Source organism: Lagenorhynchus albirostris, chromosome 19 (assembly GCF_949774975.1).
Source record: "Lagenorhynchus albirostris chromosome 19, mLagAlb1.1, whole genome shotgun sequence".
Taxonomy (NCBI): domain Eukaryota; kingdom Metazoa; phylum Chordata; class Mammalia; order Artiodactyla; family Delphinidae; genus Lagenorhynchus; species Lagenorhynchus albirostris.
The window spans coordinates 45978865-46002202 of record NC_083113.1 but is presented as its reverse complement, the minus strand read 5'-3'; the positions used below and the strand labels follow the sequence as shown (position 1 = coordinate 46002202).

The window sequence follows — 23338 nt, the reverse complement described above, 5'->3', positions numbered from 1 at the left end:
GCAGTGTAAACTGGCACAAGATGCAGTAAGAAAGATCTGGTCTATCTAAATTACAAACAGACATACCCTTTGACTCAACAAATCCACTTTTAGGAACTTACAATGCATTTATATTCACACATGAGCAAAATAATGGATATTATTCCATTGTAGTATTACTTTAAACAGTAAGATTGAAAACAAATGTCCATTAATAAGACATCAGTTAAATAGATTCACACATATAACAGAATATTACGCTGTATTTACTACCATGAGCATGTCAATAAAGTTGGAAAAAAATAAGTACAAGGAAGCTTATATATTGGTATGGGTTAATCTTCAAGACAGATTAATAAGTGGACAGTGCATACAGTATGTTACAATATATTTTTGGAAGAGGCGAGAATATACATGTCCATTGCCTGGAGATGTATTAAGTGTCTCTGGAAGTATAGTCAAGAAATGAATACCACAAGTTGCCTATAAGGAAAGAAACTAAGTGATTGGAAGAGGATAGAAAGCAGAGTTTTCATCATATATCCTTTTGTATCCTTTGAATTTTGCATCGATGAACTGTCATTATTTATTTCAAAGATAAATAATATTGGGCTGGGAGAGAAAAAACTGCAGGATAAAGAGAACTTACATCTAACTTGTAGTTAGAAAAGTTAATACAATAATACTATAATTAAAAAGGAAAAAAACAACTGAAATCATTTGTTCCCCCTCCAAAGTTAAACATATATTTCAAAAAATAGCAAAAAAGCATTTGAGTCTTGGAATCGTTTCATGAAAAAGCCTTTGAAAAATTTAAGAAAATCATATGAAAATATAACTCAGTAAATGGAAACTACCTTTTAAAGATAACTTAAATTCATAATGAGCAATTACTGTGCTATTCTATCATACCTGCGATGCCGTAGGAACATGTTAAGAAGTATGCTCCCTTCTTATCTCTATTCCCCACAAGGGCTCTGCTCTTTTCTGCTGACAGTTATTTTGTATTCTTCACCTACTATCAATTTCTTCCTTAACAACCGGTCTTAATATATTGATACTTGCTTACCCACAGCAACCTTCTCCCTCTCCCCCCACCTACATCCCAAAGGGTTGACTGTGGTAACTCTTTGCTACTCACTGATTTCTTTATATTTATTTTCCAAGTGTTTTGAGACACTGTGGTTTTCCTTTAATTTAGAAAGCTCCTGCTGTGTCCAAACCAATGTGCTAGTCATTCTCACTGACACACAGAAAGACACATAAAAGAAAACCAGCATTTGAATATTTATCATAACATATGATAGATATATACCGTGACAGTCATGCACAAGCTACTGTGAAAACAAAGTAGGAAGGCCACCCAATTCAGGTTAGAAACTAAGAAAACATCTGAGAAAGGTTTCTATCTCTTTATATAACACTTAGTGGAACAGAAAGAAACCAGTTAGGAGCTTTGCCTCTCTTATCCTGGTTCTAGCTAAGAGACCTAAGTGAGTTATTTCAACAATCTGGGCCTAGTTTCCTTATCACTTAGGTAACTGAGCCACATCATGGAAGACAGCACCCTAACAGCTGTCCTACACTCCATGTCTTCCAAGGCAAATAGTCCCTAATTCTCTCCAGCTGATCCTTGAATTTTTCTCAGAATATTTTCTCAGCAGAAGCATTCCAGAGAGCCATAAGCAACAAGCCTTAAGGGACTGAAGTTATCAGCCTCCTTTAGAACAAATACAGTGCCTTAAAAATCACTAATCAAAATCACCTGGGAGGGTTCTAAGATTTATATATATATATATATATATATATATATATATATATGTCACCCCCAGGATATTCTGATGGAGTAGATTTGAGAGAAAGCCAAACAACTTAATTTTTACATACTTTTCCTAGATGACTCAATGCTCCAATTTTCCTTGAATTTCAAAGCAATTTTTAATAGGAGAACTTTACCAAGTTTCTGGCCTTGTTACATTTTTCTGAAGCAAGTACAAATATATTGCCTTTTATCAGCATTTAATCTGGTTGCCCTTTAGAAAAAGCTGCACTCATTTTGTTAGCTTTTAGAACAATTTCCCAAAAGGTCAAATGCACATATACATTTGCTTTTAATTTAACATTGAGCTTTATGATGTGAACAATCATCTTGATGAAAAGATGCAATTAAAATATTGTAAACATTAACGGATCTGCAACTGATTGGTTAGGTCTTAGTTATTTGTATTTCATTTTAATGCTCAGAAATAACTTTCCAGTTTATACACATACACACACACACACACACACACACACACACACACACACTCACTCACTCACACACACACAATTTTTCAAGAACAAGATTATAACTGCTTTACCACTGTGTAGCTTGGCAACATAAAATCTACATGGACCAGAGCCTGTTTTTTCATTCTTCTGGCATTAACATTCCTATTGTATCCCATTTCTTTTTCTCTTGAGAAAATTTATCATGAAATATTTTACTCAAAAATTTGACCCACCAAGGAGCTTTATCAAATCTTAACATTTTACCCTATTTATTTTAATAAATTTAATATTACAAATTCAACTGAATCCCTCTGAATAGTCTGCCTCAATCTGTTCCCTCTCTCTATCCCAGGACTGACCAAAACTCAAAACTGCTGTTGATCATTGTCATGTCATGTCCTTAGCTATACATGTAGAGACAATTGTTTCTGAATGTTTTAAACTTTACACAAAGTATCATATTGTATTCCTGCTCTTTTCACTCAACATCTTTTGAGCACTACTCACATCCAGACAAGAAGCTCTAATTCAGTCATATTCATTGCTATAGAGCATCCCATGTATGAATATACAACTTACCTATTCATTTTTTTAAATAAATTTATTTTTTTTATTTATTTTATTTTTGGCTGTGTTGGGTCTTTGTTGCTGCACGCGGGCTTTCTCTAGTTGTGGCGAGCGGGGGCTACTCTTCGTTGCAGTGCGTGGGCTTCTCATTGCCGTGGCTTCTCCTGTTGCGGAGCACAGACTCCAGGCACGTGGGCTTCAGTAGTTGTGTCACACGGGCTCAGCAGTTGTGGCTCACGGGCTCTAGAGCGCAGGCTCAGCAGTTGTGGCACACAGGCTTAGCTGCTCCGTGGCATGTGGGATCTTCCCGGAGCAGGGCTCAAACCCATGTCCCCTGCATTGGCAGGCAGATTCTTAACCACTGCACCACCAGGGAAGCCCAACCTACCTATTCTTTTTGTGGAGATACAGATTGTTCCCAATGCTTTCCTAACAGAAACAAAACTACAATGAACACTTATAAAACGTCTCTTTTTAAACAGACAAGGAGCCTTGATCAGATTCAGGTTTATCAGTTTTTCTTTTGTTTTGATTTAGCAAATATAATTCACAGGTGGTGGTATGAACTTTCATCAGGAGGCATATAATTATTTCTGGTGGTTGTCTCTCCTGTGACGTGAGCAGCACCGGCGATCATCAGGAATTGCAAAATGGTAATATCCTAATTCTTCCATTCCTTCTTCATTAGCTGGATTATTCCTCTAAGGAGCAATTTCTCTATGTATACCATTGGATCACCAATAGTTCCTTCAGAAGGAACTTAGCAATAATTCCTTTACAAGGAACTACGGGTAAGGAAAGGCAGGATAAATGTTTGTTTCTTTCATTTATCAGTTTTCAAAATAATGAGTCAGTTCCCTAGTATCTTCCAAAGATGACCAATGAAGTTTTCAAAAAATTTTTAAATTATTATGAACTCACTGATATAAACTTACTTGGTATGTTTCAACTACAATTATTACTTTTATTAAAAGCTCAAACTTTCTCATTTTGAGGCATGACAGCCTCCTCTTGTGGCTACCATATCCTTTTAAAATGACCTCTGCAGTTTTTCTTGCCTTCTGGTACAGTACAACAGTCCAAGCTTATTTTGTACATTTCCTGCCCCAGATTTGGGATCAGCCATCTTTCTAATGGGCCTGACCCTTTTAGAATAAAAGGGTATTTGGAGACCACAATCTGAGCTTAAGTGTGCTCAAGGCAAGGATGCCTACTATCACCTCTTCTTTTCAATATTGTTCTACATGTACAGTATAATAAGGAAATAAGAAAATGTTTAAGGATGGAAAAGGAAGGGAACTGCCATCATTTGCAGACAGTATTGTTGACCATATGGAAACAATAGAGTCCACAGGGACTCTTAGAACTAAGTAATGTTGCTAGGCAGATAAATAGACAAAAATCAATTATATTTCTATATACCTACAACATAATTATTAAAAAAATTAAAGAATGCTATTTCCAATAGGAACAAGAGCTCCAAGGAACCTACCAATAAGTTTCACCAAAGATGTGTAAGACCTTATGGAGAATACTGTAAAACTTTAGAGAACCTAAGGAAGTGAAATGCTATACTATACTATACTGATGGAGAGGAAGACTATTGCAGACAGGTAATTGGGTACAGCAGGCCAGGATGGAACTGGGGAGAAACAGAACGCATGCCCAGCCTGGAGAAGGTCCCTAGCCTACTACTACCATGTGAAAATGTGGATCCAGTGTTGCCAAATCCTCTGACTTTCTCAGAGAAACTAGGAACCCAGATTTCCATGAGAAGTTCTTTGATTTTTATACATAGACAGCAAACTCAAAACAATTTTAAGTACTGTGCAGGACAAACAAAATACATCTGTGAAGAATCTGGGCCCTGAGTCACCATTTTCTACTCCTGCAATCTACCCACTTCTTCAGATATTCAACTTTATTTCTGGGTTGTGTTTAAGCCAGACACGTGAAAGGTTACACACCCTACAGGAAATCTATCATTGCTTTTGTTGTAAAAATGTTGAGGATATTGTCTCTTACATTACTAAAAGAGCCCTAAATAAAAGACCCATGAAAGAACATCCCTTTTAGAATTCAGTGCTTTTCCTAAATTTTGTTTGCTGTCCCTTAGGAAATGGTAAAATTGGTAATGTCTGACAGTTTTTTAAGAACAAAACATAAATGTTTAACATTTATTAATTTAATTAACCTTTAGAATAACCCTATAAAGTAGTATCACAAATATCCCTATTTTACATATGAGGAAACAAGAAAGGTTAATAGGTTCTTGCTCAAAACCACACAGACAGCAAAGTAACAAAGCCAATTCACATCGAGGCAGTCTGGTTCCCGCAACTGTGCTCTTAAATTCTAGTAATAACAACCACATAACTGAATCTTTTTTTTCTTGCCTGAGCTGCCTCCCTAACAGCAACTACACAGGCCTTGTGTTCTGAATTCTTCCTTCTCCTAACTCTTACCTTCTACTATTCTTTTTCCCTTTTAAATAGATGCTGGTAACATATGCCATCTCAAATCCTTTTTACTGCAAGGCAGGGCTAAAATAATTAACTTAAAGCAAATAGCTATTTATAGATTTAAACTAAACACAAAGAATGAATAGGTTTTAGAGTTATACAAGGTTGAGTCACTTAAGTCACTTAAACTCTAAATTTCAGTTTAAATAAGTCACTTAAACCCTAAATTTCAGTTTCCTCATCTGTACTATGAGGATACTATCTACCTCATGGGTTTTATTGTAAAATTTAAATAAGACTCTTAAAATATGGTTATTAGAAATTTTTAAATTATACATCTGGCTCATATTTAATTTCTGTTGTACAGTATCATGTTAGATACTGCAGTGAAAAAGAAACAGGTGAAATTAGCTTTAATAATATATTTTATTCAGCCCAATATACCTAAAATATCATTTCAACATATAATCAGCATATAAATTATTAGTTAGCTATTTTACATCTTTCTTTTGTACTAAGGCTTCTAAATACAGTATGTTTTACACTTACAGCACATCTTAATTTGTACACTACATATCCATCAGAAATATGTGAACTGTATTTAGATTTCATAAAACTCACAATTGATAAATAGATTCACATACCCAAGTTTTAAAACATATTTAAAAGTTTTCCAATAACTGCATCAAGTACCCACCCAAAATTTATTTTCCTTTAATATTCACCTCAGTTGAACTAGCCACATTTCCAAAGCTACACAACTAGTGGCTATCATAATGAACAGTGCACATCTAACAAATAAAATGCAATTAAAGGCTGGCTGTTTTTACACATAATTAAATGAAAATGACACTGTGATTCATACATGCAGGAGAGAGAATCTTGATAGGAACCTTTTTATGGGTACATTATAAAGGCAATTCCAATGGGTAGGGTACCAAATTACTGATACGGATAGGGCCGTGACTTATTCAGAGGGAATGTTTGAATTCCCTTATCCAAACAGAATGAGGGCCTTAAAATTATGATTCCTATTCCCACTCAGAAAAATCTTTATTTTTTTGGTATCAAAACTTGCCTTGAGTGTGAACACTCTCCGCCTAAGACTTAAATGTTTTATCTAATTAAGTTCCAAAACACCTAGACAGACCTGAAAAGCAGTTTTATTTAAACATGTTATAAAAATAAATCTTAGAGATATATAGAGAAAACTCCTTTACAAAATGAAATATCACCAAAGTCTATCCTATGATTTTAAATTCAAGAGTTTGTCTTTAAAGTACACCCTTTGGGGTTTCCCTGGTGGCGCAGTGGTTGAGAGTCCGCCTGCCGACGCAGGGGACACAGGTTCGTGCCCCGGTCTGGGAAGATCCCACATGCCGCGGAGCGGCTGGGCCCGTGAGCCATGGCCGCTGAGCCTGCGCGTCCGGAGCCTGTGCTCTGCAACGGGAGAGGCCACAACAGTGAGAGGCCCGCGTACCGCAAAAATAAATAAATAAATAAATAAATAAAGTACACCCTTTGGAGTATATAAATCTACTGTTTCCATGATGTTAACAGCAGTACACTCTGAGTGGAAGGATTAGGAGTCTTCCCTTCCCTTGACTATCTAACTTAATGAGTCTACTTAAAATCAACCAAAAAGAATATATGAATATCTACTTGCTTTATACTAATTATGTCACATACTACATGCATAACCACACCTAGATCCATTTCTGATATAGTAAAAGCATATGATGTTTATTTATAGAAGACAGCTGTTGTTTTTGACTGCCTAGTATCTGGTCCTTTCCTCTGATATTAACACCTCAATTTTCCTTTGGGGAATTAATGCTCTCCCACTCTCAACCATGTATTTCTAGAGAGGCTGATCTCATTTCCTGCCCCAAAATGAGCATAAAAGTAACCCAGGTCAGCCTGGTAAAATTCAATCCCATTACTTTTGCTCCTGACGCACAGGCTCAGCGGCCATGGCTCACGGGCCCAGCCGCTCCGCGGCATGTGGGATTCTCCCAGGCCGGGGCACGAATCCGTGTCCCCTGCATCGGCAGGCGGACTCTCAACCACTGCGCCACCAGGGAAGCCCAATCCCATTACTTTTTTGTTTTAACCTAAGGGTGAGGGAATTTCCTTCCACTGAAGTTAATGAGCTGAACAGAAGATAAACTGATGACCATCTTTCCTGATAAATATATCAAAACATTAACAACATTATCTTTGAATAATGCAAATATGGGTAGTATTTTTTTCTACTTGTACCTAATATTGCACATTGTTTCTTTTAATTTTGCAGTCTTTTCCATAAAAAGACTACTTAGCATATAATTAAATTCTTAAGTGAAATAAAATTCAATAGCATTCATAAGAATTAAAAAACAACCCACTATACCCTTCTCTGTGACTCAATCTCCACAACAAACGTGGAAAGAAGAAAGCACTTATCACCAAGAATATCATGCCCAGACTGGCTGTATGTGTTTGTATGTGGGAGCAAATCAAGAAGCAGACCTGTACAGTGGTTATAGCTATCAAGGAATGAGGTAATTAGGACAAAATCCTTAAATCCTATTACTTGGCAACTACCTAATTTCTTTTACTTAAAAACATCTGTCAGTGTTCCTCATAGTATCACTGCACTGAGGAAATAATTAAGAAAACGTTTAGCAAACTTTTTTAAATGTATACTCATTATAGTCCAGGCCCTCTGTCAGAACAATCACAATCTACTGGTTAATCCCGGTCAATCTTTAAACTCACTGCCACCATTAAAACATACCCTAATCCACATAATGAGAGATTCCCAATGGAAAGGAATTGATGGCAATATCATGCCTTCCCAGGTCTGCAGCTTTCTCTCTCAATTCTACCCTCAGTCCACAATAATCAGACTACAAGGACATCAAAAATAGCCTGTCCTCCCCAACAGGAAAGACTAACAATCCCTGACCTATTGACATTAAAATAAGAGTACCCTTGCTAGATGTGGTCTCAGCCCAGCCTACCTGTCCAAAGTGAGCAGGGTAGCCCAGCATGTGCATATATAGTAATTTTGCCACATTCCGACACCGGTATGTATTGTCTTCTTCTCTAAAAGATGACCGAATTGCAGCACATTCTTTCTGGATCATTTCTCGTTCTTCGGCTTGGGTTCGGGCTGTCCGGATGGTCCGGATCAGCTCCCGCAATCTGATGGGGGCTGGCATCCTCTGGATATGGAAAGACATTAAATAAAGACGTTCATATTTTTTACTACCAAAACCATTCACACAACTTCCCACACACATTTCTGATTTTTAAGAATTTAAGACTTGCTGAGTCCAGTAATACAAAGTTCCAGCAAAGCTATTACATACAAACCCCTCAATTCATTAAACCTCTGGAAAGAACACAAATAAAAATGTTAAGTATTAACTAAAGCAAAATAAGACATAAAATACACCAATGACGTAAAGCCTATCACTAATATCAAACTATCTTAGGAACTAACTCAACCCAAATCTTTAGGCAATCCTTAAATTAAGGAAAGGCCTATGCCTAACCTTTAAGAAGATAGATATTTTCTGCTCAACTGTTGTTAAACTCAACAAAGCTCAACAAAGTATCAGAGAAATACTCAATATGATCATAATTAAAGCTCAATTCAACAAAATGAAAGTTTAGGAGAAAAGACCAAATATCAGATTTAAACACCTTTCCAAGAAGCATAATCATCTCAGTATCCTAGGTACTCTTTGAAAATGTGATGAGGAAAAAAATAATAAACTGATCTCAGCATACAAAACTGTCAACTGAAAAAAACGCACAACCTAAGAACTGAGAACTATGTTTTATTCAGGGCATTACTGATGCCCAGGATACAGCATCTCAGATAGCTCTTCCAAAGAAGTAAGGGAGAAGCCAGGATATATAGGAGGTTTTGCTGTGTAAAAAAAACATGTAGTTGAACATCAAAAGATGACTGCTAATCCCAAAAACAGACGTCTCAAGGTAATGATTTTAGTGCTTTTCTATGTATGGGAAGATGCAAGAGTCTGGGCTGACTGAAATCATTCCTTTGATATGCATCTTAACTATCTAGGGCCCGTATCCTGTTTTTCTCCATCCCGAATTCCCCTCAAGGTGCACCATGCAGGACAGCTGCAGTGGCTGATGGTTTCACAGCTACAACATCCTTTGTTTACTGAAATGGCAGGTGACAAATTTTTGTCCAAAACACTACTGGTGTCATATTCTCATGAATATTTTTTAAAGTAATAATAATAAGAGGACCTATAATAGACAAAACAATTACGAAAATTAAAAAAAAAACCCCACAGGTGGAGAATTTGCACTACCTAATTTCAAGAAATACTACAAAGCTACAGTAATCCAGACACTGTGGAACTTAATTTAAGGACAGACGGAGAATAATGGAGCAAAACAGAAAGTTTAGGAATAGACCTACACAAATATGTTCAACTGATTTTCAACAAAGGGGCCAAGGTTATTCAATAGGAGGAAGGATAGTCTTTCAACAAGTGGTGCTGGCACAACTGGATATCTACATGAGAAGAAAAACATTAACCCTGGACCCTAACCTCACACAATATACAAAAATTAACTCAAAATGGGACACAGAAGGAAATCTTTGGAAATGTGAGTTTAAGCAATCATTTCATACACAAGCAAAAAATACAAAAGAAATAATTAATAACTCGCATTTTATAAAAATTTTTAACTTTTACCCTTCAAAAGATGTCATTATAAAAATAAGGCAAGCCACAGAAAGAGAAATAATACAATTCCTATCCTACAAAGGACTTGTATTTAGAATATATACTTCTACAACTCAAAAATAAAACAATCTTACTTAAAAATGGGGAAAAGATTTGAATAGACACTTCTCAAAAGAAGGTATATGAATGGCTGTAAGCACATGAAAAGATGCTAACATCATCAGTCAGCAGGGAAATGCAAATTAAACTATAAAGAGATATCACTCCACACCATTAGAATGGCTAAAATTGTAGGCAAAAATATAGAACAAATGAACTTTCACAGACTGCTCACGGGAATGTAAAATGGTTCAAATACTTTGGAAAACAGTTTGGCAACTTCATATAACGTTAAATATACACTTGGCATATGATTCAGCAAATCCACTCTGTATTTACCCAAGAGAAATGAAAATATATATTCTCACCAAGACATGTACACAAATGTTCAAAGAAGCTTCATTTATAATTGCCACAAACTGGAAACAACCCAAATGTCCATAAACAGGTGAATCATAATCAGTATACCCCTATAAAAGAATACTTCTCAGAATAAAACAGAACCAATACACAACATACAAGAGTCTCAAAAACATTCTGCTGAGCAAAAGAAACAAGAACAAGAGAGTACATGTTGTATGATTTCACTTATATGAAACTCTAAGAAAGACAAGTCTCACCTACAGTGATGGCAAAGAGACCAATGATTACCTGAGAGGATAAAGATAGGGACTGGACTGGGATGCAAGGAAACCTTCTGCGGTGATAGAAATGGATATATGCACTTCTTGAAATTCACCAAACTGTATACTTAAAACAGTTGCATTTTATTTTATACATATTATACCTCAAAGTTAAGAAAAATGATAGAATTAGATAATCATTACAATCACCTTCAGTACATATTAGCTGTGGAATCCTAAACCAATGACTTTCAATGTTGTTCTAATCTAATATACCAGGAGGATGTCCCACTCCAATCAGTTCACTATGGTATCAATCCTCAAGGTAGGGATAGTACATTAGGAATTTAGAAAAGTTCCCTAGGTATTGATATGCTCTGGTATATTGGCCCTCTTAAGATTGTGTGTCCTAAACTATGCAAAACTACCTGTATAAGGCTGTTTTTGTTACTTTTTTTTAATATATAAATTTATTTTATTTATTTATTTTTGGCTGTGTTGGGTCTTCGTTGCTGCCTGCGGGCTTTCTCTAGTTGGGGTGAGCAGGGGCCACTCTTTGTTGCGGTGTGCGGGCTTCTCATTGCGGTGGCTTCTCTTGTTGCAGAGCATGGGCTCTAGACACGTGGGCTACAGTAGTTGTGGCTCGTGGGCTCTAGAGTGCAGAGCTCAGTAGTTGTGGCGCACGAGCTTAGTTGCTCCGCAGCATGTGGGATATTCCAGGACCAGGGCTCGAACCTGTGTCCCTTACACTGGCAGGCAGATTCTTAACCACTGCGCCACCAGGGAAGCCCCTGTTTTGTTACTTTTTAAAAGAACTATTCAAGGGTCTAGCGTTTGTAGTTTACAAAGCACTTTTACATTTATTATCTTCATCATCTCATTTGTTCCTTAGATCATTTTGAAGTAAGGGCAGAAAATCATTATCCCCACTTTGCCTTTGATGAAACTTGGTCTTAGAGCAACTATTCAACTTGCTTAACGTCACAAAGGCGGTAGCTGACAGAGCTAGCACCTGAACCTGGTATTAAAACTCCAAGAGTTCTTCCCAATACTTCAAAAATAAACATTATATTGGACTTCCCCAGCAGTCCAGTGGTTAAGACTCAGCACTTCCAATGCAGGGGGACATAAGATCTCACATGCCGTGCGGTGCGGCCAAAAAAAAAAATTTTTTTAATAAATAAAAAAACATTATATATACATGAAATAATATGATTGCTAGGATTTGTTTTAAACTACTCCCGGGGGAGGAACTTCCCTGGTGGTCCAGGGTTTAAGAATCCACCTTCCAATGCAGGGAACGCACGTTTGATCCCTGGTCGAGGATCTAAGCCCGTGTGCCACAACTAGAGAGAAGCCCAAGCACCGCAACAAAGAGCCCGCACACAAAGAAGGATCTCGCATGCCGCGATGAAGATCCCAAGTGCCTCAACGAAGACTCAACGCAGCAATAAATAAATAAATAAATGTTAAAAAAAGAAAATACTCCCGGGGGAAAAAATACTGAGGAAGGAAAATAGGAGAGAAAAATATGCAACAAAATGGGCAAAATATTGATCACTGATGAAGGTATATGATAAATACATGATGGTACATTATATTATTCTCTATTTTCATGTGTATTAGAAATTGTTCATAACCAAAAGCTTTTTAAAAGTCAAAAAGCCTCAACAGGGGCTTCCCTGGTGGCGCAGTGGTTGAGAGTCCGCCTGCCGATGCAGGGGACACGGGTTCGTGCCCTGGTCCAGGAAGATCCCACATGCTGCGGGGCGGCTGGGCCCGTGAGCCATGGCCGCTGAGCCTGCACCTCCGGAGCCTGTGCTCCGCAACGGGAGAGACCACAACAGTGAGAGGCCCGCGTACCGGAAAAAAAAAAAAAAAAGCCTCGACAAACAAGGCATTTCAATCCTTAAAATTTTTCATAAATAATAAAAAATATTAATAGAGATCTAAATAAAGAACTACTTTTCACAATAACCATAAATACCACGAACTTCAGGATAAAACAAAATTTAAGGGTAAGCAAAACCAACATACTCTATATTCTTTCAACACAGTGAAATATAAGAAAAGCATAAAGCTACTACAGCTCTCAGAGATCAAGAACTAAATATAAAATCAGTTTTCAACTGTCTAAAGCCCAGTCACTGTACTTTCTTTCCTTCTTCTTTTTTTTTTTTTTAAATCTTTTGGCCATTCTGTGCAAATGTGGGAGCTTATTCCCTGACCAGGGATCGAACCCATGCCCCCTGCACTGGAAGCATGGAGTCTTAACCACTGGACTGCCAGGGAAGTCCCTGTACTTTCAAAGAGAATAGTATTTATTATCAACCCTAACTTGGTGTGTGGGGAAAAAGAGAAATCTAAAAATCAATCGAGATTAATGGTAATACTCTGCTAAGAAATAACTTCTCTCTAGGAAGACCTCAATGATTCTACAGAGCAAACAAAGACTATCAGAAAAAGCCTAAATCTAGTCCCAAAACGTGTAGTCCAATGGGAAAAATCACAAAAGTTTAAGCCAGCTGAGAGAAAAACAAGTTACCTGGAGCAATTTCTCAGCTATCAGCCTCAGAATCACAGAAATATAGTTTATTCCACTAGCTTTTTTTTTGGCCGCACCATGCGGCATGTGGGATCTTAGTTCCCCGACCAGGGATCAAACCTGCGGGCCTTGCACTGGAAGCACAGAGTCTTAACCACTGGACCACCAGGAAAGTCTCAGAGCCACTACCTTTTTATGGAAGAAACTGAGGATGCAGGATGTTAACTACCTCGCACAAGGTCACAGAATTAGTTGCTAAGGCTGCCTCTAGCTTAGAGAAAAGCAGTAATTTTTTTTCCCTTGGGCTATGACAACTTACTACTACTTGACTTCTTTATATATCACAGGAAAATATCTTAATAGGTGTCAACTAAAAAAATGCACATGGAAGTTGAGAATTATGTTTTATTTGAGGCATTACTGGAAACTATAGCCAGGGACAGAGCCTCTCAGACAGCTCTGAGGGACTGCTCCAAAGAGGTAATGGAGAAGCCAGGACACATGAGTTTTTGTAGGAAACAAAACAAAACAAAAAGAAACATGTAGTTAAACATCAAAAGATGTTAATCACAGGGCTTCCCTGGTGGCCGCAATGGTTGAGAGTCCGCCTGCCGATGCAGGGGACACGAGTTCGTGCCCTGGTCTGGGAAGATCCCACATGCCACGGAGCGGCTAGGCCCATGAGCCATGGCCGCTGAGCCTGTGTGTCCAGAGTGCTCCACAACCGGAGAGGCCACAACAGTGAGCGGCCAGCATACCGTAAAAAGAAAAAAAAAAAAAGATGTTAATCACAAAAAACAGACATCTTAAGTTAATGATTTTAGTGCTTTTCTATGTATGGGAAAATGCAAGAGTCTAGGTTTACTGAAATCATTCCTTTGATATGCATCTTAACTACTAAGGGCTGGTATCCTGTTTTTCTCCATCCTGAATTCCCTTCAGGGTACACCACTGGGGGGCTGCAGGGGCAACAGTGGCTGATGGCTTGATGGCTGGAAACGCTCTTTGTTTACTGAAACGGCAGGCAACATTTTTTTTTTTGTCCACATAGGCATGAATGAAAAACAAAAGTTTATTTACATAGTACTGAATTTAGTTTATATTTAGTATATTTCAGAATATATTCTAAGATCAAAACTAAACAAAAAGTTCTAGTTCCAGTGAACATGGGTATAAACAACACTCCATGGAGACTCCTTCCTCTCTCTCCTCTGAATGCAACTAAAATCCTCGACAAAATGCATGCCACAGCTACCTGAGGACTCTGAAAAATAAATGACAGCAAGCAGACTGGAGAAAGAGAGCAGAATTTTAAGTTCCCTCAAACTGGCAAGAAGCTATCATTTTCCTCCAGTATTGCCCAGCCTGTACCCAAGGGCAGCCCAAAACCCAGAAGTGCTCGCTGGGTACAGAGAAGGAACTCTAAGAAAAACCCTCTCTTTCTGGTCCAAGGAGCAGGGAAAGAAATATAAAGGACAATGGAGGAAAAGGCTCTCTTTTGTTTAGTTTTGTCCTTCACTCCACCCGTGCCCCTAGGCAATACTGCAACGGTGCTGGCTGTGGCAAAAAAGTAATGGCAGTAACAGCCAGGCAGGCACCTAGAAACGGGGAAAGGGAGACTCTGCTCTTCTGACCAGAGGAGCTGTGATCCTAAGAGCATGGCATAAGTCACTCCCTATCCTCCCACTGCTTGATAAAGGGTGAATTCGCCAAGAAAATACAACAATCCTAATTGCAAACGTATTCAACAGTAGTGCTAAAACATATATGAGGCAAAAATTGACGGATATGAAAGGAAAAATAAACCACCACTCAATTATAGTTAGAGACTTCAACATGCTTTCTAAGAATAGAACTATAGACAGAGTATCAGCAAAGGTGTAAAAGACGTGAATGCCACAGTCAACTAACTGGATCTAACCAAATCTATAGAACACCCCAACCAACAACAACAGAATATACATTCTTCTCAATTACAGAACATTCACCAAGATAGACCATGTCTTGGGCCATTAAAAAAAAAAAGGGAATTCCCAGGCGGTCCAGTGGTTAAGAGTCGGTGCTTTCACTGCCGTGGCCGGGGGTTCAATCCCTGGTTGGGGAACTGAGATTCTGCAAGCCACGCAGCCAAAAAAATAATTAATAAATTTAAACGAATGGAAATTATACAAAATATGGTCTCTGACTGTAAGGGAATTAAACTAGAAATCAGTAACAGAAAGCTAACTGTAAAACTCTCTGTGTACTTGGAAATTAAACAATACATTCCGAAATAATCCATGGGTAAAAGAGGAAATATCAAGGGAAATTCGTAAATACAGTGAACAAAAACATAAACACACATCAAAATCTGAGTTATACACTAAAGCAGTGCTTAGTGGGAAACATACAGCATTAAATGCTTGTATAAGAACAGAAGAAACATGTCAACAATCTGACAATATAAGGTTCTACTTTAAGAAACTAGAGGGAATTCCCTGGCAGTCCAGTGGTTAGGACTCCAAGCTTTCACTGCTAAGGGTACGGTTCAATCCAGGTCATCCGTGGTCAACCCTGGTTGGGGAACTAAGATCCCGTGAGCTGTGTGGTGCAGCAAAAAAAAAAAAAAAAAAAAAAAAACTAGAAAAATAGCAAAATAAACCCAAAAGAACTAAAAAAAAAGCAAATAATAATAATTTTTAAAAATCCAGAAATCAATTAAATTAAAAACAAAAAAATATATCAAGTCAATGAAACCAAAACCTGGTTCTTTGAAAAGACCAATAAAATTGATGAACCTCTGACCAGACGATAAAACAGAAACAATACAAATTACCAATTATTAGGAATGAAAGAGGGGATATCACCACAAACATCAGAAGGATAATTAGGTAATAGTATGAACAACTCAATGCACATCACACCTGGACATCCATATGCCAAAAAAAAAAAAAAAAAAAGAAACTTGACCTGAATTTCACACCTATTAACTCAAAATGGATCATAGATCTAAATGTAAAACATACAACTATAAAACTTTTAGAAGAAAATATAGGAGAAAACCTTCATGACCTGGGGTTCGGCAGAATTCTTAGACATTATACCAAAGGCACAACCCACAAAAGAAAAAAATGATAAAACTGTACTTTTTTTTTCATAAAAAGTACAAACTTTTGTGCTATGAAAAACACTACTAAGAAAATGAAAAGACAAGTTACAGAGACTGGGATATTTGCAAATCACATATCAACAAAGGACATGTTATGTATTCAGAACATATAAAGAACTCTTTGCGGTACGTGAGCCTCTCACTGTCACGGCCTCTCCCGTTGCGGAGCACAGGCTCCGGACGCGCAGGCCCAGCGGCCACGGCTCACGGGCCCAGCCGCTCCGCGGCATGTGGGATCCTCCTGGACCGGGGCACGAACCCGCGTCCCCTGCATCAGCAGGCGGACTGTCAACCACTGCGCCACCAGGGAAGCCCTAAAGAACTCTTAAAAACACAACAGTTAAAACAAACCAACCCAGTTTTTTAAAACAGGCAAAAGATTAAAATGGATACTTTACCAAAAAGGTATAAGGATAATAAATAAGCATATTTAAAAGATGCTCAACTACATTAGGCATTAGAGAAATACAAATTAAAACCACAGTAAGATACTGCTACACACCTATTAGAGTGGCTAAAACACCAAGTGCTGGGGAGGATGCAGAGCAAATGGAACTCTCATACACCGCTGGAGGGGATGCAAAATGGTACTGCCATTCTGGAAAACAGTTTGACAGTTTCTTATGAACTTAAAACATACGCTTACCATATGACCCAGCAATCCCACAACTTGGAATTTATCATAGAAAAATGAAAACTTTTGTTCACACAAAAACCTATACATGAATGTTTATAGAAGCTCTGTTCATAACTGCCAAAAACTGTAAATAAAATGCGGTAAATCCATAAAAATGGAACACTGTAGCAATTTAAAAGGGAACAAACTATTGCTACATGGCATTACACAGCTCTAAGGTATTATGCCTAATGAAAGAAAACTGTCTCAGAAAAGGTTACATATTGAATGATTCCATTTATATGAAATTCTCAAGAAGACAAAACTATGATGATGGAGAACAGATCAATGGTTGCCAGAGGTTAAGGTTGGGGAGACTAAAAAGGGACAGCCTGTGGAAGTTTTTCTGAGATGATAGAACTGTATGCTAATTGTGGTGGTTATTACATAAATCTATACATGTGTTAAAGTTCACAGGACTGTACACTTCAAAAAAGGTCAATTTTACTGTATGTTAACTAAAAAATTAGAGTTTTTAAAAAGTAAACAAAAAAGCCTTCAATTAAACAATTTAGACCTATTTGACCAGGTATAATAATATACACTTGGGATATTAAGTAGGCTAGTGAGAAAGTTACTAATTGTTCCAACCTGCTTTAAGACACATTTAACTGCTAATAAAACAAAACTGTTCAGCCTATAAAAGATAATAGCAAACCCTTATTTAAGGGGTGGCTGAAGGCAGGTCTCACCTGAAAGATGAAGTCATGTTCTTTGCCAGTAAAGTAGGGATGGGTGACAGGGAACTAAAAGGTGCTCTACTGAGCTAACCCCCATGAAGGTGTGAAGGTGTCAAGCTGTCTAGAAAGGAGTTCCTGAGTGGCATGTTGAAACGTAGTGCTTTCCAAACACAGGCAGGTCAGAAAAGGTGTCTGTTAAGCCTGTTAAGCTATATCCCTTTTGGACTTCTAAACAGGTGAACTGAGACTAAAAGAGGATAATGCTTTAATTACATGGAGAGGGACAATGACAAATCTTTGAGTACTTGTATTTCTCTTTATTTCTACCTTAGGGCTTCCCTGGTGGCGCAGTGGTTAAGAATCCGCCTGCCAATTCAGGGTACATGGGTTCGAGCCCTGGTCCAGGAAGATACCACATGCCGCGGAGCAACTAAGCCCGTGCGCCACAACTACTGAGCCTGCGCTCTAGAGCTCACGAGCCACAACTACTGAGCCCGCATGCCACAACTACTGAAGCCTGAACGCCTAGAGCCCGTGCTCCGCAACAAGAGAAGCCATCATAATGAGAAGCCCACGCACCACAACGAAGAGTAGCCCCTGCTCACTGCAACTAGAGAAAGCCCGCGTGCAGCAAAAAAGACACAACACAGCCAAACATAAATAAACAAAACTATATTTCTACCTTAGATATGTAAGAAAGTCTATTCTAAAATTCCAGCCATTTCAAATCCTGCAGAAGAGAAAATCAAAAAGCTTGCATCTGGTCTTCCCTGGTGGCGCAGTGGTTCAGAGTCTGCCTGCCAATGCAGGGGACATGGGTTCGAGCCCTGGTCTGGGAGGATCCCACATGCCGCGGAGCAACGAGGCCCGTGAGCCACAACTACTGAGCCTGCGCGTCTGGAGCTTGTGCTCCACAACAAGAGAGGCCGCGACAGTGAGAGGCCCGTGCACCACTATTAAGAGTGGCCCCCGCTTGCTGCAACTAGAGAAAGCCCACGCACAGAAACGAAGACCCAACAGAGCCAAAAATAAATAAATAAAATTTAAAAAAAAAAAAGCTTGTGTCTATGTTTTGGCCAAATCACTGAAAGGAGGGAGGCACACCACAGGAACTATGCATTGGAAGTAGTAGCAATTAAAGTCAAAGAATTAACAAATGGAAGGAAAAATTACTGGGCTACAGAATTGGGCCTAGTAAGGTAGCCTCTCCTCTGGCCTCCTCCCCAAGTCTTCTTACATTAATAAACCTTAGAGATTATGGTTTTATATTCTGAATGAAGATTTTGAATGACAAAGTTCTTAAATCTTTCAAATACATACTCTTAACATGTTGAATATCCCTCAGACACTGTTTCTACAAAGAACATATTTAAAAGAAATGTTAGCACCAAAACAATAAAAGAAAGATCCTAATAATCAACCACCATTGTCGGCCAAGCTACCTAAGGCAAAACCTCCAGACTTCTCCAAGTCTCTGTTCCATCAACTAAAAAATAAGGGTATCGAATCAGCTTTAAAAATCTGTGGGGGACTTCCCTGGCAGTGCAGTGGTTAAGAATCTGCCTGCCAACGCAGGGGACATGGGTCAGAGCCCTGGTCCAGGAAGATCCCACATGCTGCAGAGCAACTAAGCCCGTGTGCCACAACTACTGAGCCTGTGCTCTAGAGCCCACGAGCCACAACTATTGAGCCCACATGCTGCAACTACTGAAGCTGCCTAGAGCCCATGCTCCGCAACAAGAGAAGCCACCACAATGAGAAGCCCACACACCGCAAAGAACAGTAACCCCATTCACCACAACTAGAGAAAGCGTGCATGCAGCAATGAAGACCCAATGCAGCCAAAAATAAATTAAAAAAAAAAAAAAGCTGTTGGAGAAAGTTCACAACTCTTTCAAAAAAAAAAATCTATGAGAACAAATATTTGATGATCACATTACATATCATCCTATTCTCAGTTTGTCAATTTTAAAAGTATCATTATTTATAAATCAAAGGTACTCCCTTTATTTGACTGTACAGTCAAAGCATCTGTACAAGCATCTCTGTACAAGGAAAAAATAAACTAAACCAAACTTCAATAAGGAACAAAATATCATATACTATACTTAACTGAAATACAGCCATTAAGTTTGAGAATCTTGAATTCAGAAAGCAGCAGGATCAAGGTCTTTAATCAGAAAATGAAAATGAAAAAAAGAAGTTTAACAGTTCAGGGCCCATTAGACTACAGTTATAAAACAGAGAATACAACATCATAAATGACATCAACATTAGCATTATTTAAATCCATTTCAAAATGGAAAGGGAGAATGTAAAAACTTTGGAATCAGAAGTTAGCTTCGTGCACCTCTTCGTTTTCCTCCTTGTTCAATTCAATTAGTCACACTACCCCAGAGATGACCTAAGTAACACGTAAGGGAAACACGTTATACCAGTAAGTGCCAATCACTCATTCAACAAATATTTGCTGAGCATTCTCTATGCCAGGCATTGCAATAGGTGCTGGGGACTGGCAAGGACACAGTCTCTGTCCTTAAGATCTCAGTCTACTGAGGAAAACAGATTTTTAAATTGCAGCCACACAATAAAAAGAAGAAATTGCTAGTCAATGACAGAACAGAAAATTGTATTTATGATAAGTCAAATTTAGTCATGGCCAAACTAACTCAATATAATTAGACATTTTTTCTTTTGTGAAATTTAGTGATTTCTGGATCAGCATGATGACCCTGGAGTAAAATTACCTAGGTTTGAACCCCAGCTCCACCACTTATTAGCTGTGTGTCCTTGTGTAAATGGCTTAACCTCTCAGAGTTGTGTCCTCATCTGCAAAATGGGGGGCGGGAGTGTGTGTGAAGTACCTACCTCAATGGATTGTTACAAGAATTAAATCAGAATACATGTAAAATTCTTAGCAAAGTGCCTGGCACCCAGTAATCACTAAACAAATGTTGGCCATAATGTTGGCTATATGAACAAATTATTCTTGCATAAAATAATTGAGCAAAAATAAGTTGAAGAAAGATACACAGTATCAATACTTATAAAGGTTTAAAACACATGAAAGTGCCTATTCTTTAGAGATACTACAAAAATGCATTAAGAGTATATGTATAACTGAATCACTTTGCTGTATACCTGAAACACTGTAAATCAACTATACTTCAATTTTAAAAATGCAGTAAGAGAATAAGAAAGAACATGAATGTAAAAGATAACGGTCAAATCCAACACAGCAGCACATCTGGGAGGGAGGGGAATATGATCAGGGGCAGTGATACACAGGAAACTTCAGCTATACTAGTGATGTTTTATTTCTTAGACTAGGTAGTAGGTAAGTGAAGGTTTATTATTTTCCATATGCTTTATATCTGAAACATTTCTAAAAATTAGGTTCAAATACATCTAATCTATGTAATGAATGTTGCAGACTATGTAACATACTTTTATTACAGTGTTGAGGATTTCCTTATTTTTTGAAAGTTTTTACTTGCTTTTCAAAATACTCAAAAACCACGAGATTCCTTAAAATACAACAGCTTAAACACCTATCATAAAAAACAATAAACTCTATGCTTTTTTAAAAAATTTGTAAGAATATAATGTATATAGTAATGACTCAGCTATATGGAACACAGCTGAGAATCCAAAACACATTTTCATAATCTCGTGCAGCCAATAGAGAGCATCATATCAACACACACCTACACAGAATGTCTACTTTACTCTATTTGCAGGTTCTTATTCAGCCTTTTACAGAATAGAACAAATTAGAAAACTAGAGCAACTGAAGAGGGTGGGGGCCAGGAGAAAGAAGCTGTTTTGGGAAAGGACACTGATGGTAGTTAAAGTGTCACCTAACAGCAAGGGAAAAAACAAAAACGGTAGCAAAACAAACAAATAAAACTTACATATAACAGAAAAAAGCATTCAAAAGCATAGTAGCAAGACTAATAAATTCTAGAGATCTGCTATAACAACACTGTGCCTATACAATATTATATTGTGCAACTGAAAATTTGTCAAGAGGATAGCTCTTATTGTATTCTTACTACAATTTAAAAAATAAAGTTTGTGCCCTTACTTGACTTCTATACTATTAAAAAAAGTTAAATGATTAATCAAAAAGGAAAAGATCAAATCACTGGTAAATCTCTGCCTTTGGGGCTTCCCTGGTGGTGCAGTGGTTCAGAGTCCACCTGCCGATGCAGGGGACACGGGTTCGTGCCCCAGTCCGGGAAGATCCCACACGCCGCGGAGCGGATAGGCCCGTGAGCCATGGCCGCTAGGCCTGCGCGTCCGGAGCGCTCCGCAACGGGAGAGGCCACATCAGTGAGAGGCCCGCGTACCGCAAAAAAAAAAAAAAACCTCTGCCTTTGACTTCCACAATAATTACCTTAATTTACAGCTTTTTAAAAAATATCCTCAATTAAAGTATTTATCTTACACACACACACACACACACACACACACACACAGAGCGTAGTAGTCTGATGATACTTAAGTGTGCTAGCAAAAAGTCTTCAAGTCTCCCTATAGTCCTAAGGGTATTAACAAATTACAAACAGTACCATAATCCATTTTTATAATAAGACCCTGGTTCATCAAGGAATGGTTCACAAAGATCAACATTTAAAGCAGAAGGTAGAAAAAACTGAATATAAAACTATATCCTAACTCATCAAATTATACATTAAATATGTGCAATTTTGTCTATTATACCTCAATAAAGCTGTTTAAAAAAATAAAGGTAACAATTACATGAAAATAAAGAGTATCCACTGAATAACCAATTTCTAAAAATTACGTAGTTCAGATACTGTCTGCTCTTATTAATTTAACTACCTGACCCGTCAAAGGCTGAGAAAGATATATTTAAGTCTATTACCATGAGTATGTGCCTGTCAACTTCTCCTTTTACATCTAACCACCTACATTTAGTATTTCAGTGGTTTCAGCCAATGATTAAATGTCTATATATTTTATATGTACATGCTTGTACACTTTTTCAAAATAAAATGTCCCTCTTTGTCATCTTTTATAAAACTAATAATAAAAAGTAAAACACTAGGACAAGGACAGAAAGGAAATACAGAAAAATTAAAAGTCTGACTTGTTAAGGTACAAGGACTGTGGTTAAATATATTCTATTTAATTAATGGTTATGATAAATAATGATGAAAAATATAGAGAAAAAAGGAAGTGTGAAATTCATTTTGGAAAAATTTCTATCCAAAATGGTTAAACTAGGTTCTGGAGCTTAAACTAAATTAGATTACTTTACATACCCAAAGTAATCAAAATTATAAATGCTTCATATAGGAAAGAAAAATTTTAAACAGTATAAGAGATCAGAAAAAAAAAAATGACTGCATATGTTCCAATTCTCCTAAATTTTATCCCCCAAATGGAGAAAATGGTTATTTTCCAAAATCTCTGCAAATCCCTTTGTGGGATAAAGATTTTCCTCATACATCAATACCACCTCCAAGCCATAATCTCCTCTTTTTTTCCTTTGAAATACCTATTTTTCCCACTCAAATGTAAGTTCCCTGAAGCCTGATCCT

At 37.7% G+C, this 23338-nt stretch overlaps 1 protein-coding gene across 3 annotated transcripts in view; it reads right to left on the bottom strand.

Moving 5' to 3' along the window:
* The window catches only part of AP1G1 (adaptor related protein complex 1 subunit gamma 1), an 80514-nt gene that overhangs the window by 45364 nt on the left and 11812 nt on the right, over nucleotides 1–23338 (bottom strand). For 2 of the 3 annotated variants that reach the window (XM_060130007.1, XM_060130010.1), the window contains exon 2: nucleotides 8285–8488. In XM_060130007.1, coding sequence (XP_059985990.1) covers nucleotides 8285–8485 — 201 coding nt within the window. In that variant the 5' untranslated portion in view covers nucleotides 8486–8488. Of the gene's footprint in view, nucleotides 1–8284; nucleotides 8489–19881; nucleotides 19939–23338 lie in introns of all 3 variants that reach the window. The other variant, XM_060130009.1, reaches the window with a different exon arrangement.